The sequence below is a fragment of the Notamacropus eugenii genome, chromosome 4, assembly GCF_028372415.1.
Source record: "Notamacropus eugenii isolate mMacEug1 chromosome 4, mMacEug1.pri_v2, whole genome shotgun sequence".
NCBI lineage: Eukaryota > Metazoa > Chordata > Mammalia > Diprotodontia > Macropodidae > Notamacropus > Notamacropus eugenii.
Window position 1 is genome coordinate 143,147,444 of NC_092875.1, and position 14,707 is coordinate 143,162,150.

At 34.0% G+C, this 14,707-nt stretch overlaps 1 protein-coding gene across 7 annotated transcripts in view; it reads right to left on the reverse strand.

Annotated features, from left to right (window-relative positions):
* The window catches only part of OXR1 (oxidation resistance 1), a 588,329-nt gene that overhangs the window by 58,850 nt on the left and 514,772 nt on the right, over positions 1 to 14,707 (reverse strand). For all 7 annotated transcript variants that reach the window (XM_072603288.1, XM_072603286.1, XM_072603290.1 and 4 more), the window contains one exon: positions 13,828 to 14,012. In XM_072603288.1, coding sequence (XP_072459389.1) covers positions 13,828 to 14,012 — 185 coding nt within the window. The remainder of the gene's footprint in view (positions 1 to 13,827; positions 14,013 to 14,707) is intronic.

Consider the following 14,707-nt stretch of genomic DNA (forward strand, 5'->3'; position numbering starts at 1 on the left):
GTAAATTGGCATAGAAGAAATACAATAAAATATTACAACTTTTTAATCTCTTTTTTTCTGAGACTTCATGCATTTTGACTATCACTATTTCATAAAGATATTCTTAGAACATCAGCTGCAAGGGACCTGAGAAATAATCCAGTTCAATCACATCTGATAGGAATCTCTTCCACAAGATACTGAAATGAATGATCAACTAGCTTCTGCTGGAAGACCTCAATTGGTTAAAAAAGCTCATTCCACTTTTGGATATTTCAAGTTTATTTAAAAGTTATATTTCAGTCACTAGGAAAACTCTTATTATTGGTTATAATCTAAACCCTTTGGCTATAAGCACTATTTAACTGTAATAAGATTAAGAAAGCCTCAAATGGATTGTATTGAGGAAGTTCAGTTTTGATTCAGACATTTTTGAGAAAAGGAAATCACCCACTAACTGAAGTGAGCCTATCCAAAACACTCTAGGATGAGATGAAGACCTTCAATACTTTGTTCATTTGAAATCTCATCAATGTGGGTATTGCCTCTACTGATCGTACATAACCCCTCTGATTTAGCTTACCGTCTTTGAGAACTGCTATGACAGAAAAAACTTGTCAACCTGTGACCAATCCTGTAACTAGAAAATCAATAGTCCATCGCTGGGTCCATACCTGAAGGTGTTTAGCTTATTAGGCCCCGAGGGCTGTGCTCTATTGACACAAAGCCTTTGAGAAACCATGGTTCCCTTACCTCCAAGATACAACAAGGCACTGGAGACATTAGTGAAATGAAAACCTTAGAAGTTATACAAAAAAATCTCTCCTGGATTTAGGTCAATTTAAAATACATAGCAAGTAAGACAGAATCAAACTACAGTCACAGAATAAGCAATTTTGAAAAGACCTCAGAAGTCAGTTGGTTGAATTCATACATGATCAAGAAGCTTCTATTATCATCCCTCTGATAATCAAGTCCTTCAGGGTTTGCTTGAAAACTTCCAGTGGGGAGGAACACACTATCTATGTGGTAGTCCATCTCACATTAAATGAGTCCAAAAATCACTCTTAGAAACTTCCACCTATTGCTTTTAATTCTCCCTTCAGGACCGAGCAAAACCAATTTAAATCCATTCACAACATAATACTTTAAAATCTTTCAGATGACTATCAATCCTGATAGGGCCTGATCTCCTGGCCCTTGCCCACTTTGGCAGCCTTTTTCTGGACCTTCTCCAACTTATCAATAATCTTCCTAAAATGTTATTCCTCAAACTAACCATAAGACTTTAGACTATGGTCTATATGGGGCAGAGTATAAAAGAACCAATACTTTTTGTTACATGAGACACAGGTTTTGAACTCTTGACCTCTCAATGAAGACTGAGACTCCATTACCTTTCTTGACTACCTTATCACATCATCATAAGGAATTTATAGCCAACTACAAACCTCCAAACTCTTTCAGATGAACTGCTGCCTAACCATGCCTCTCTTATCTTATACTTCTGAAGTTGATTTCTTTTTTTACAAACACAAGATGTTGATTTATATTGAATTTCACTTTTACTGTAATTAGTCTAATGTTCTTGCTTATCCAAACTTTTAAAATTCTGATTTTGTCATTCAGCAGTCCCTGGTTTTGTGCCAACTGCCAAGTTAATTATGCACAATGGGCCAGGATGAACATCAGCCATCTAGTTATAAAGTAGTGTTCTACTTCTGAGATGTCCAACCATAACTTCCCTACTAAAATTTGCTCTTCACACCCTATTGAATTTCTACTCAATTGCTCTACTGATCTTCTGAATATACTAAACTCCAGTGTCAATAACTTGAATGTTGACTTCCATATCTCCTTGACAGTTCACTCTATCTACCCTGTTAATACGAAACCCTATACTGTCCTACTTTCTCTGTTCCTGATCTGAAATATAGAATGAACCAAAACAAGTCAATAAGCATTTATGAAGTGCCTGTTATATGCTAGGCATTGTGATAAGTCTAGGGATATGAAGGAAAAAACATTCCCTACCCTCAAGAAGCTCATAATCTAATGTGGAAGATTAAAGCTAAAGAAAGAAGCAGGCAGGCACACATGGACTTAATCCACCACAAATTCTCCTTCTCCAGCTTCAGTGGAACCTTGCCACTGTTCAGCAATCCCTTTATTCACCTCTTGCTGATTTATTAGTGCATTTCATAATGTCAATTCACCTGCAAAAAAAGGGAAGCACTTGTCCTACCAATCTCACACATCTGTTGAAAGATCAAAATGATTATGTGAAAATATTTTCTAACCTCTCAGGACATATGATTTTTTTCCTATCTACATCCTCAAATTCCCAATCCCACACATCCTCTCAATAGATGATTTGTTTCCCGCTTCACTGAGAAATTTAAGGCCAACTAAGGATAGTGTCAAATAAAGCAATTCTTATCTTGAAGAAAAAGGATACATATGCACCTCTAAAGCTAGCTCCTTCACTTGTGCCCAAAATATCGTTCCTTCTTCTCTTGTTATTACATTTAGAATTCCATATTCTAATCTGTAAAGGGTATTTAGTCCAATCTCCTCATTTTATAGATGAGAGAACTGATACACAGAAAACTTAAGCGTACTGCCTAGGGTCACATAAGTAATAAATGTGGAGCCAAGATGCATACGTACCAAGTTTCTCCACACCAGATGCAATCCTTTTTATGCTAGATCAAATTACCTCTAACCTCCTTTTCCAGAATAATCAGTCTTTCTCTCCCCTAAATGGCTCCCTTTCGACCTTACAACCTGCACAAGCCTCCTCTATGTCTATTTTTTCTAAGTCCATGTATGTGAATTTTGCCTTTCCAATGAGAGTGAAGGTTCCACAAGAGTAGGAACCCTATGTATTTTTCCTACAGTACCTGGGACCATGATAGGAATCCAAACTACTAAATTTACAACTAAATTAAAATATGTGTTTGAGAGGTAAAAAACAGCAGCTAACAAAGATTACTGCTTTCTGTGATACTTCTTAGTTTGTCTTAATTCCACAAAAACTATTTTATATATGTGTGTGTATATATATGTATGTATACATACACATATACAAATACATACATACATATACATATTACACACACACACACACACACACACACACACACACACACACAGTTTTCTTTTGGGGGAAAGTGAGTGTGAATTCCTAAAAAAATTAGAGTAGATACTTCTAGGTCATACAACCAACAGAATGGAATATTAGATATTTTCTCTAATCTTCATTACTTCTCCAAGTTAAGAATTATGCATAAGAGGTAAATTAACAGAAACTATTTCCACAGGCAAAGACATTGACAACCCAAATAAAGTAACAAAAGTTGAGGACAAACCCCCACACTCCCTGTGCTCTGATGAGACTCCAGATGAAGAACTGTTGGCTTGAGCTCTGGGATCCACTGAGCTGGATCCCATGCTGCTGGGGTAGTCTCTGCTAGCATTCCCCCTCACCCGGCCTTCACCCTACCATACTGGGCTGGTAACAGAAAAAAAATCTCTATCCTGCCTTATACTCTGTGTGGAGGATGCTAGATACTAATGTATCTAGGGTGCTACCAGGCCTGAAATAAAGGGAATGGGCATCCAACTGTAGTGAATTAAAAAAAAAAATCACTTAAAGGAGAGATCAAGGCTGGCAAGAAGTGAATTACCCAAGTATGGGAGGAGGCTGAAACCTATTTGAGGTCCAGACTTTGGGAGAAATAAAATACAACATCAAAGGCGAATGAATAAGAAAGTTCAGAATAGGGGAATATAAGGAAAAAAGACTGAAATTACCAATGATCTCAGGAGGACTAAAACTCAGTTAAAAACCTTAAATACAAGCAGATATCTAAACAGGGAAGATATTAATAACAAAGAACATGACCTGGAAATCAACTAAGTACAGATATCTATAAATACAACACAAAGGAAAATGAAATCAATGTGATTAGGCAAAGACCCCTGTAGATTCCTAAGAGAGCTTGAAACCATAGCAAGATGTTCCCCCATTGCTCAAAAGAGAAATATACATTGAGAAAGCAGAATTTATGGCTTCCACAAGAGTAATAATGAATAGAACTGTAAAACTGTAATTCATAGTGGCAAATCTCACTAAAAAATCATGCAAATACATACAGATAAAGAACAATCTGGAAGATTCTATGCAAGTACAATATATTGGTCTCAAAGACAGAATGCACAGAGACAATTTAAAGATTTTACAACACAACAAAAGACCTGAAACACCATGGTGCAAAAAATAATACAAGAAACTTGCCTAGCACTTCCAAAGACAGAAAAAGTGTCAATCAGAAGATTGCCTCAAGGGAAAAAGAAAAAAAATCTATGCTGAAAACTTTCAGGCACACAGTAGCTGACAATGCACAAATGAACAAATTTTAACAAATTAAATAATTTTAAATTATTAACAAATAACAATTTTACAAGCAATAAGGACAAAACCCTTTGAAATATAAAGGAAAGGAAATTCAACTAACACAAGATTATTTTATAATCACCAGAAATCAGAGTAAGGAATGAAAATATGTATTCTAAAGAACAAAGGAATTCATCAAGGTGATATACTCTTGCAACAGTGAACCTAATCATCAATGAAAAAGATGATCAATAAAGATATGTGAAGTATTCCTACAAAAGAAAAACCAAATGTGAGCAGATTATTTGTTTTGTAAACACCACAGAAAATAGAAACGTAAGAAAATTAAGTACAAAAACCAAAGAAGGCACAAGCAATGAAATAAAATTGCCCCAGTAAAAAAAAGTCAAGTCAACAAGCATTTATTAAGCATCTATATGCCAGGCACTATGTTAAGCCCCACAAGACTTTTGTCTATAGATGTGTTGACTAAATGGCAGAAGAGGAGGGCCCATGGAATAGGAAAGAAGATTAAGAGGAATTTGTGACATAACCTAAAGACGTGGGTATTTAATGAAGGGAAGGTATTTATAATGAATGTAAATAATAAAGGGAAAATAATGTGTACAGTCTGCCCCAAGGCCTAGAGAACTGTTATGGCAGCAAAGGGGGTAAAGGGTTCATTTCTTCAAAAAAAATGGGGAAAGAGGGAAGACAAAATTTATAACATAGAAACTGTTTAAAAAGACAAAAGTTCAAAATAGAAACCTTAGAAACTTGTGTTCCATGAAAAATACAAAAAAATGAAGAAGTAATACATAGGTAAAAGGATCATGAAACAAAGAATAAGTGTCTAGGACAGGTAAAAAGGAAAAAAAAACTATTGAAGAATAAAAGGGAAAGATTTTTTTCAAAAAGAAGTGGCAGAAAATGAATAAGAGAAACACTAAGGAACAACCAGTTGAAGAGGAGGCAAGAAAAGGGCATTTTACTCGACAAACTTTGAAAAACAAGAGAATTAGGTAAGTAGAGGAAAGGAAAAGGAATTAATAAATTATGCTTCCCAGGGGTGGGGAACCTGCAGCTCTGAGCCCATATGTGGCTCTCTAAGTCCTCAAGGGCAGCCCTCAGACCGAATTCAAAGTTCACAGAAGAACCACGGGTTCCCCACTCCTGCCAGCTAAACTCTGAAACTAGAGAAGGAGTGATCAACAGGAAGAGGGCAAGAGCCTAAGTAATTAGGGCTGTCTTAAACTAAATTAAGTAAAAATAAATGAAGATACAAAGTAGGCAGCTGGGGTGTAGTTGTAGTAGCTAGTAGGTAGGGTATGGAGTCAAGAAGACCAGAGTTCAAATATGGCCTCTGACTAGTTGTGTGATCCTCAGCAAGTCATTTAACCTGTTTGCCTCATTTTTCTCATTTGTAAAATAGGAATAACTGCACCTACCTCACAGGGTTGCTGCAAGGATCAAATGAGATATTTATAAACCTACTAACAGAGTTCCTAATGTTTAGTATGGAAATGATTATTTCCCCCCTTCCCACTATATTTTACAAAAAGAGAAATGGCAACAAAAAATAATTTCAGAAAAAAACAATATTAGAGGCAAACGAAGGAATACATAAATATAACTTCCATAACTTTAATGTGAATGGATTAAACAATCTGATAAAATGAAAAGTGAGTGACAGAAAATAAAACCTCATTATCTGTTACCTACAAGACACACACCAAAAAAGCAAACAGAATAAAAATAGAGGGTTGGGAAAAACCTGTGCAACAGGTAATTCCAAAAAAGTTAAAGTTCTACTCAAGATAGCAGACAATGGAAAAACAAATATTCATAATACATAAAGATAAAGAAACTACATTATGCAGGAAGGAACTATGGGAAATAAGTCAATATCAACATTAAACATATATGTTCCAAATACATTAGCATATAAATCCATAAAGTAAAAAAATACGCTGAATTTCAAGACAAAGACAGCAATACAATAAGGACAGAAGACTTTTTAATGTTCCTCTCAGTTTTCAACAAATCTAACAGAAAAACAAATGCACATACAGAATTTAATTATGATGACTAGAGCTAAAACACTTATGACATCTTCTAAATGGGAATGTAAAAAAAAATTATTTTTTTTAACTCCAAATGGCAGGGTTTTTGTTTTGTTTTTTTGTTCTTACAAAAGTTGACTATATTTTAGGGGCACAAAAATATTGGAAATAAATGTAAAAATGCAGAAACAGCAAACACATCCTTTACAATTCATAACTGAAAAAAATTTACTTCAAGGATCACAAAAAAAGACAGAATCAAATGGACACAACAATGATATGCTAAACAGAAACAATAATTATGTGAAAAAAATTATAATGATGAAACAACATACCAAAATTTCTGGGATGCAGCTAAAGCAGTCCTCAGGGGAAAAATTAAATCCCTAAAAACATACATTAACAAAATAAAAAATGAAAATTAATGAATGTAATATGCATTTTTTAAAATTTAGAAAGCCAATACACCAAAAATAAGTACAAAAGGAGACAGAAAATTAGAGAAACAAAGTGGAAACCAAAGACTACAGAAATGATAAAACTAAAAGCCGATTCTTTGATAAGATTAACAAAACTGATAAACCTTTAACAAATCTGAAAAAAAATAAGGCAGAAAATCAAAAGATTGCAAATGAACAAAATGAAATAAAAAGAAATACAGTATCTTCAAAATATAAAACATTCAATCTAACAGAAGACCAAACAGAGATCTTAAATAATCCAGTCTCAGAAAAGAAAAGAGAATTCTATGTGAAGGAAAAATTCACATCCTTCCCCCGAATCCCTCAAAAAAGTTCTGGTCCTGATGTGTTTCAAAGAAGAATTCTATCAAACTCTTAAAGAACAATTAGTACCAATATTGTACAAAATCGTCTCAAAAACTGAAGAAAAAAGACTCTATCAGACTCCTTTTCTGAGACAAGAGAAGGATACAGTAAAGTGGTATGAACTAGAATCTAAATGATTTATCAATTCAAAAATTTTAAATAAAATCCTGTTAGACTATATCAAAGTATTCAAGAAATGATTCATCATGACCAAATTGGATTCATACTAGTGATGCAGGGATGATATAATCAATATAATTAATCAATAAAATACAAAAACAAAGGTATCTCAAACCACATCATTATCTCAGTAGATGCAAAGATAGAGAGCAACACATATTTATACTAAAATTTCTAAAAAATATAGACACAAATTTTCAAAATGTCATTAAAAGTTACAAATCTAAGACCAAAAGCAGCATCATTTGTAGTAAGTATACACTAAAAGCTTTCCCAATAAATACAGGAATAAGGCAAGTATGCACACTCATTTCACTATTATTTGATGTAGTTCTAGAAATGCTAGCCATAGCAACAAGTCAAGAAAAAAGAAGTTAAAGGTGCAAAGGTAGAAAGAGGTGAGATACAACTATCCCTGTTAGCTAATGACAAGATGGTTTACTTAAAAAATCCTAGAGAATCAGCAAAGACAAAAATTGAGACAAGTAAGTGTCAGCAAAATTCCTCACTACAGAATAAACTCACAAAAATCAACAGCATGTCTATAACAAAATCCAAGAGGCAATAATAAAAAGGGAAATCTCATTCCAAGTAATTGCAAAGTGGATAAAATACCTAGGAATCAGTCTATGAAACCATACAAAATATTTGTATAGACTAAAATACATGTTCCTTAAATAGCTTTAAGTAACTGAAAGAATATCCAGTGTTCAAGGCCAGCCTGTGCCAATAAAGAAAAATGACAATATAGCCAAATTATTTTGTTTTAATGCTGTAAATGAAATTATCAGAGATTCTTTACAGAATTTGACAAAATAACAAAATCCACTTGGGAAATCAAAATATCTATTATATCTAGAGAAATAATTCTTAAAAGGTATGGATAAATATCACTTCCCAAAATCAAAACTATTATAAAGCAACCATAATCAAAACGTTTGATACTGTTTAAAATAGAGAAGCAGGTCAATGAAACAGGCAAGAGAAGGAACACCCAGAAACAAAGTAATTCAATAAATCAGAAAACAGAAATCACTTAAGTAAGAACTGCGTATTTAATAAAAAGCTAGAAAGACCAGCAAGATGGATAGAGGAAATTAAGATTAAGCTAAAATCCTCGACCGTATTCCATAATGCATTCTAAATGCATTAAGGATCTTACCATCAACAAATCAGCACAGGAGATAATATGCCTTTCACAGCTATAAATGGGGATATACTGTGAGGTAAACAAGGAAAGGAGATAAAACTAAAAACTTTAAAGACATACTACTGAAAAACTTTGCACACAGTTAATGCACGTAAAATAAGATTAAGTGGTTGAATGGGAAAAAAATATCTGCATCAGATACCTCTGATAAGGCCTTGGTATCCAAAGTATATACAGGAAATTAATAGAAATAAATAAGACTGAATGAAAGCTACTCCCCAAGAGACAAGTGGACAAAGGATGTGAACAATAGTTCTCAAAAGAACTGCAAACTATTAACAACTATATGAAAGAATGCCTCAAATCACTAATAATAATAGAAATGCAAAGCAAAATAAAATAACCCTGAGATTTCACTTCATACCTTGCAAACCGGCAAAGGTGACAAAAGACAGGGCAATGCATTGTTGGTAAGTTTGGGCAAGACAGATGTACCAGTGTATTGTTGGTAGAGCTGTGAATCAGCACAACCATTCTGAAAAGCAACTAGAAATTATGCAAATAAAATTACTGAACTGTGCACACACTATCCTAGAGATATTAGACTTCTGCCCCAACTAGGGCACTGATAAAAAGTCTCCAAACTACACTAAATTATTTATAGCAGCATTTCTCGCGTTAGCAAAGAAATGGAAACAAAGTTGATGCACATAAATTAAGGAATGGCTAAACAAACTTTCACAAGAATAAAATGGAATGACTGTTGAAAAAAATGAAAATTATAGACAAGATAGAAAGATATACATCTCTCATCTCAAAACATCAAGAAATAAGCCAAATGTACTAAAACAATAACAACAAAGAGCCCAGAAGCATAGATGTTAAGAAAGACAATGCAGAGAAGCTGGAAATGATTTTTTTTTAAATGAATTAATTATCATGAAAACAATTTTGTAAATGCTTGAAGTTTCAGAGATTTAGGAGTCATGCAGCACCTCATGAATACCAGAAATAATAACAAAACAGCCATAAGAACCTCCAAAGTTGATCAGAAAACCAATTACAGAATCTAATACAAAGTTAGGAATTGAAACTCTCAAAGAAAAATAAGAGAAATAAAAGATGAAGTTTTTTTTCTAAAACGATAATCTTACCAAAACAGATTTCTTTGAAAAGCAGATTTGTAACTCAAGAGTTCAAAGGGAAAATAAAAACTGACTGAACAAAATCCAGAGATGAGACTTGAAGAACCCCTAAAAGCTCTGTAAGCCAAAACAAATGTCCCTGAAAATGTGACATGCAGAGGTAATCTACAAGATCTTTGTGTCTTTCAGAATAAAGTAAAATGAAAAACCTAAATTAATTAAGGAAATTATATATAAAAACTACCCAGAAGCAATGAAAAAAAGAGAACAAAAGTAAAGACCACAGAATCAATACAGTTAATATGATACAGAGCAAAATCTTCAGTTTATAATGGTCAAACTTGAGAATTTCAACATTAAACCACAAATATTACAGGCAGCCATTAAAGATCTCTTCACATACTAAGGGAAAACATCTGGAACAACCCTAGAAAACTCAATTACATAAAATCCAGGGAAAACTGGAATACCACATTCCTTAAAGCAATGGAGGTGAGGCTGTACTCCAAAATAATATATTACACAAAGTTGAAGCTAGTTATCAATGGAAAAACATGTAGTTTCAGCAAAAGAAGAATATAAGTTGCTGCTTCAAAAAAAAATCAGAACAACACAACAATAGAAACTGAAGGCTATAAAAATTATAATGACCAAGTTGGGCCCCAAAGAAGAGATATAAAACATCTCCCTCTACTTCTTTGCAAATAGGTGGTTCATATTACACTGCCTATGATGTCAGGTTTTCTTTTAATATGTTGCTTAGTTCTGTTGAACTTTCTTTTTCTTTCTCTTTATAGCTTTTTAATATGACAAATACCTCTCGGGAGGGCAGTGGGGAGACTGATTGTGAAATGTATGTGTTTAAAACAAAAGATAACAATTAAAATTTATTTTTAAAAAGAAAGGAAGTGAAAATGACATTTGCCAAACAAAGCCAATCAATCAAACAATAAGCATTAAGCTCCTACCATGTACTAGGTGCTATGCCTAGAATGGGGTTAAAAAACAGGTGAAAAAATACAAGTGATGCCTCTAAGGAACTTACAATCTAATGAGAGATAAAATCTGCAAAAAAAATAAACAAACCATTATACAGGACAAATAGGAAATAATTAACAGAAAGAAGGTACTAGAATTAAGATGGTTTTAGAGAAAGGTATGATTACAGATGGGTCTTAAAGGAAGCCAGTAGTTGAAGCTGAAGAGAAGAGAAATAAGAGCATGGGGGATAGCCAGAGAAAATGCCGAGGACTCAGAGACAGAACTTCTTGCTCTTGGAACATCCAAGAAGCCAATGTGACCAGATAAAGCATATATGGTAGGGAGTAAAGTGTACAAAGACTGGAAATGTAGAAAATGTTACCCTAGCAGCATTAGCCACTAGAGTTTATTGAGCAAGGGGGAGTGACATGGTTGAACTTGCACTTTAGGAAAACCACTTTGGAGGCTAAAATGAGGGATGAATTATAACAGAGAAAGACAAAAGCTAGCAGCCAAGTCATCAACTTACAATAATACAGGCATGAATTGATGAGAACCTACACTAGTGATGGCAGTATCAGAGGATAGAAGGAGTAGGGAAGTTGCTAACGTGAAATCAACAGGTCTTGGCAAGAGATTTGATATTGGGGGCTTGGGGGTGGGGTGGGGATGAGAGATAGTGAGGAATGGAAAATAACTCCTAAGGTGCAAGGAGGACTGGTGAGTGAGGGGAGGGTTTGCAGGAAAGACAGTAAACTCAGTTTTGGATATATCTGGTTTAAAATGTCTATTAGACATACAATTCAAGATGGCAAAGGCTGCAGAGATCAAGGAAAACGAGGATTTAGAAAAGGCAAAGATCACTGGTAACTTTGGAGAAAACAATTTCAGTGGAATAGAAAGGTGAGAAGTTAAATTGTACAGGGTTAAAGAGTTGGAAAAGACAAAATAAAGACACCTACCGTAAATGGTCTTTTTGATTTTTGAGTTTAGCTACAAAGAGCAAAAAGCTATAGTTTGATAGCTGGTGGAAATGGAAGGGTCAAATTGGGGTTTTTTCAGAATGAGGAAAGACATGGGCATGTTTATAATTAGTAGAAAATGAGCCAGTAAACAAGAAGGGATTTTTTTTTAAGGTATAGGGTGGGGATAAGAGAGTGTAATCTTTTGGAAGAAATGGATGAAATAGGATTGCCTGAACAAGCAGAGGTTTTGCCTTAGTAAGAAGTAAGACCATTTTACCACGTGAGACAGGTGAAGGAGGAGACAATAGCAGAAGGCACTGGAGCGATGGGAGATAAAGAAAAAGGAAGAAGATGGAGTTTATGATGAATGGTCTCAATTTTTTTCTGTAAAACAGGAGACAAGAATCTCAACTGAGAAGATATATTGAGGGGAAGGCAAAGGAGGCTTAATTAAGGAGGGATGAAAAGGTTTGGAAGAGTAGCTGTGAAGAGTAGGATATCAATGAGTTGATAAGGATGCAGGACAAATGCCTAGCAACAGTGAAGGCCTTGATGAGGTTGTGTAACATAAATCTGTAGTGAACCTGGTCAGAGCAGTTGCATAATTTTCTCCATCTTTATTATATATATATAGATATATATATATAGATATATATATACACATATATATGAAAAAGAGGGAAGATGGTTAAAGGTGGGAGTGATCCAATGCTGAGACCTGACAAAGCAGATTCAGTGAAATACGGAAGGTAATTCAAGAGAGGAAGGCATACAGATGAATTGGTTCATCAAAAAGTCAAGAAGGAAAAAAGAGGAGACATGGTCTGAGAATTGAGTGGCCAAAGGAACAGCTGTCACAGTGCAGCTGAAGGAAGACAGAGGAGAGGGGGGAAAGCCAATAGCTTATGTTCTAATAAGGCATTCAGAATTCTTGAACATGGAGGTAGGCAATAGTAAAATCAAAGAGATGGCCATCTAGGAGGTGAGCAGATTGAAGAACTGAGCGATTACAGAGTTCAGGTAATTTTTATTACACCTGTGAGCTTCAAAAGCAACATTCAAAACTGTATAGTTCAGGGGACACAGGGACAAAGGTAGAGGAAATGCTCTGGGAAGGTTGTTTGTTTTTTTGGGGTTTTTTTGCTCTAATCTGTGTAAACTATATCCAAACTGAAAGCAATATTCAGGATCTCAGCTGAGTGTTTTGATGAAAGCAATTTAAACTTTGGTGTTGTTTTCCAGGGTATTTATATCCTCAAAGAGAAGTCTGTTAGTTCAAACAAGCACAATGTTTAAGGAAGAAATTTTTGGACAAATATACACTGTCCTAATGGTGGCTATTTACATCTGCTGAGAGCATGGACATACATGGAGATTATAAGAATTCCAGGGTTTTGAATTTTTATTTTGGTTTATTTGTTTTGGCTATTTTTTAAATTGGTTTTATTTTGGTTATATCTATTTAAAAGTGAACCTTATTACCATTCTGAACATTAATTAGTCATGCCCCTACTAGTTCTAAACTTAGGTACTGTAACCAGTTACAAAGAAGTTTTCTTAAACTGTCAACAAAATCAAGCTGAATTCAGATTTTTTGACCATATTTTTCTCTCCTCCCTTCATTTTCTAATTTTGAACCTTTCTTTTTAAATTCTTCTAATCTTTCAATTCCCTCCAATCTTACTTTCCACTTTCTTTTATGCATTACATCTTTCTCCATTCTCCCAACTTCTCCATGTCAGGCACAGAACTTACATAAACTTGAGTAGGTTCATATTCGTACCCTGCTATATTCTACCAGTGAACACAAAAATACTTATCATGGTTCTAACCAAATTTGACTCATAAGAGATATCTTCGTAATGTGTTACAGAATAAAAGGCTGAGTAAACACTGAAATACATGTCTTCTACAGATAATTTTCAACATTTTCATTTATGAGTACCTATGCAAAGACTAATTAAAAGTAATCCATGTATTTTATAAATATTCTTGTAAATACCACAGACAAAAAAATCTTAGCGCTAAAATGGAAATAAAGTGCAAAAAACAATAACAAAAAAGCACTTAAAATAACTGAATAGAGTCATTTCTCCAGGTGAAATAAAACTACAAAGATATAAAAATATCAGTCTTACATGGGTAAGGATTCCTTTATTTTGCTATCCAGAATTTCTTTGTACATAGCAGCCGACATCACCTCTTCCATTGGACACATGATGCCATACTCCTCACAACCATTCTCTTGGACCAAGGGGTCAGTTTTATGTGGATCAAACATGATATTATTTGGCGTTACTAGTAGCACACCACTGACTGTACCCTAAGGGGAAAAATAAAATTAAAATCATCAAATATTACTTTAGAAATTTTCACTATTAGTCTTATTTTAAAACACTACAGAACATGTAGGAGATATGTTTCTTAATAGGAAAGAGTGCTCTTTACCATTGTTAAATAAATCTTTTATTTTTCCTAAATTTCTTAAATATTTTTTCAGGATTTAAAGAAAGTAAACATGGTACTGTTTCCAGCACCTTAAAAAATAAGCCCAGGAAATCAAAGGCGTATTTTCAAATAATTTCTGTGATACCTTAATGAAAAGCAGTATGATGATTTCAGGATAAAATAAGAAATTACATTTAATATCAGTTAATGATGCCTATTTTTTTTAAAATTCTCACAGTGTCAAAACATAATGACTTGAATGGTAATCTCTTAAATAGACATTAATTATAGTACTAGTACATCAGAAAGCAGCTTAGTGCGTATAGGGGAATCACTTTTCATTTGGTAAAGTGTATTTATCTCTGTAGCATGTAGCTGCATTTTTGAGGCAGGCACATATCAAGTTGTAGTACAAACATAGCTTGATATCCTAAAAGAGATTACAGATTCAGCATCTAAGAGATTAGTGTCCTACCCCACATGAATGACAAAATACACTTTGTCAAAGATTCAGATTAACATCACTAACTTTCCATTCATGTATAAAAAAAAAAAAATCTAACTTTAGTA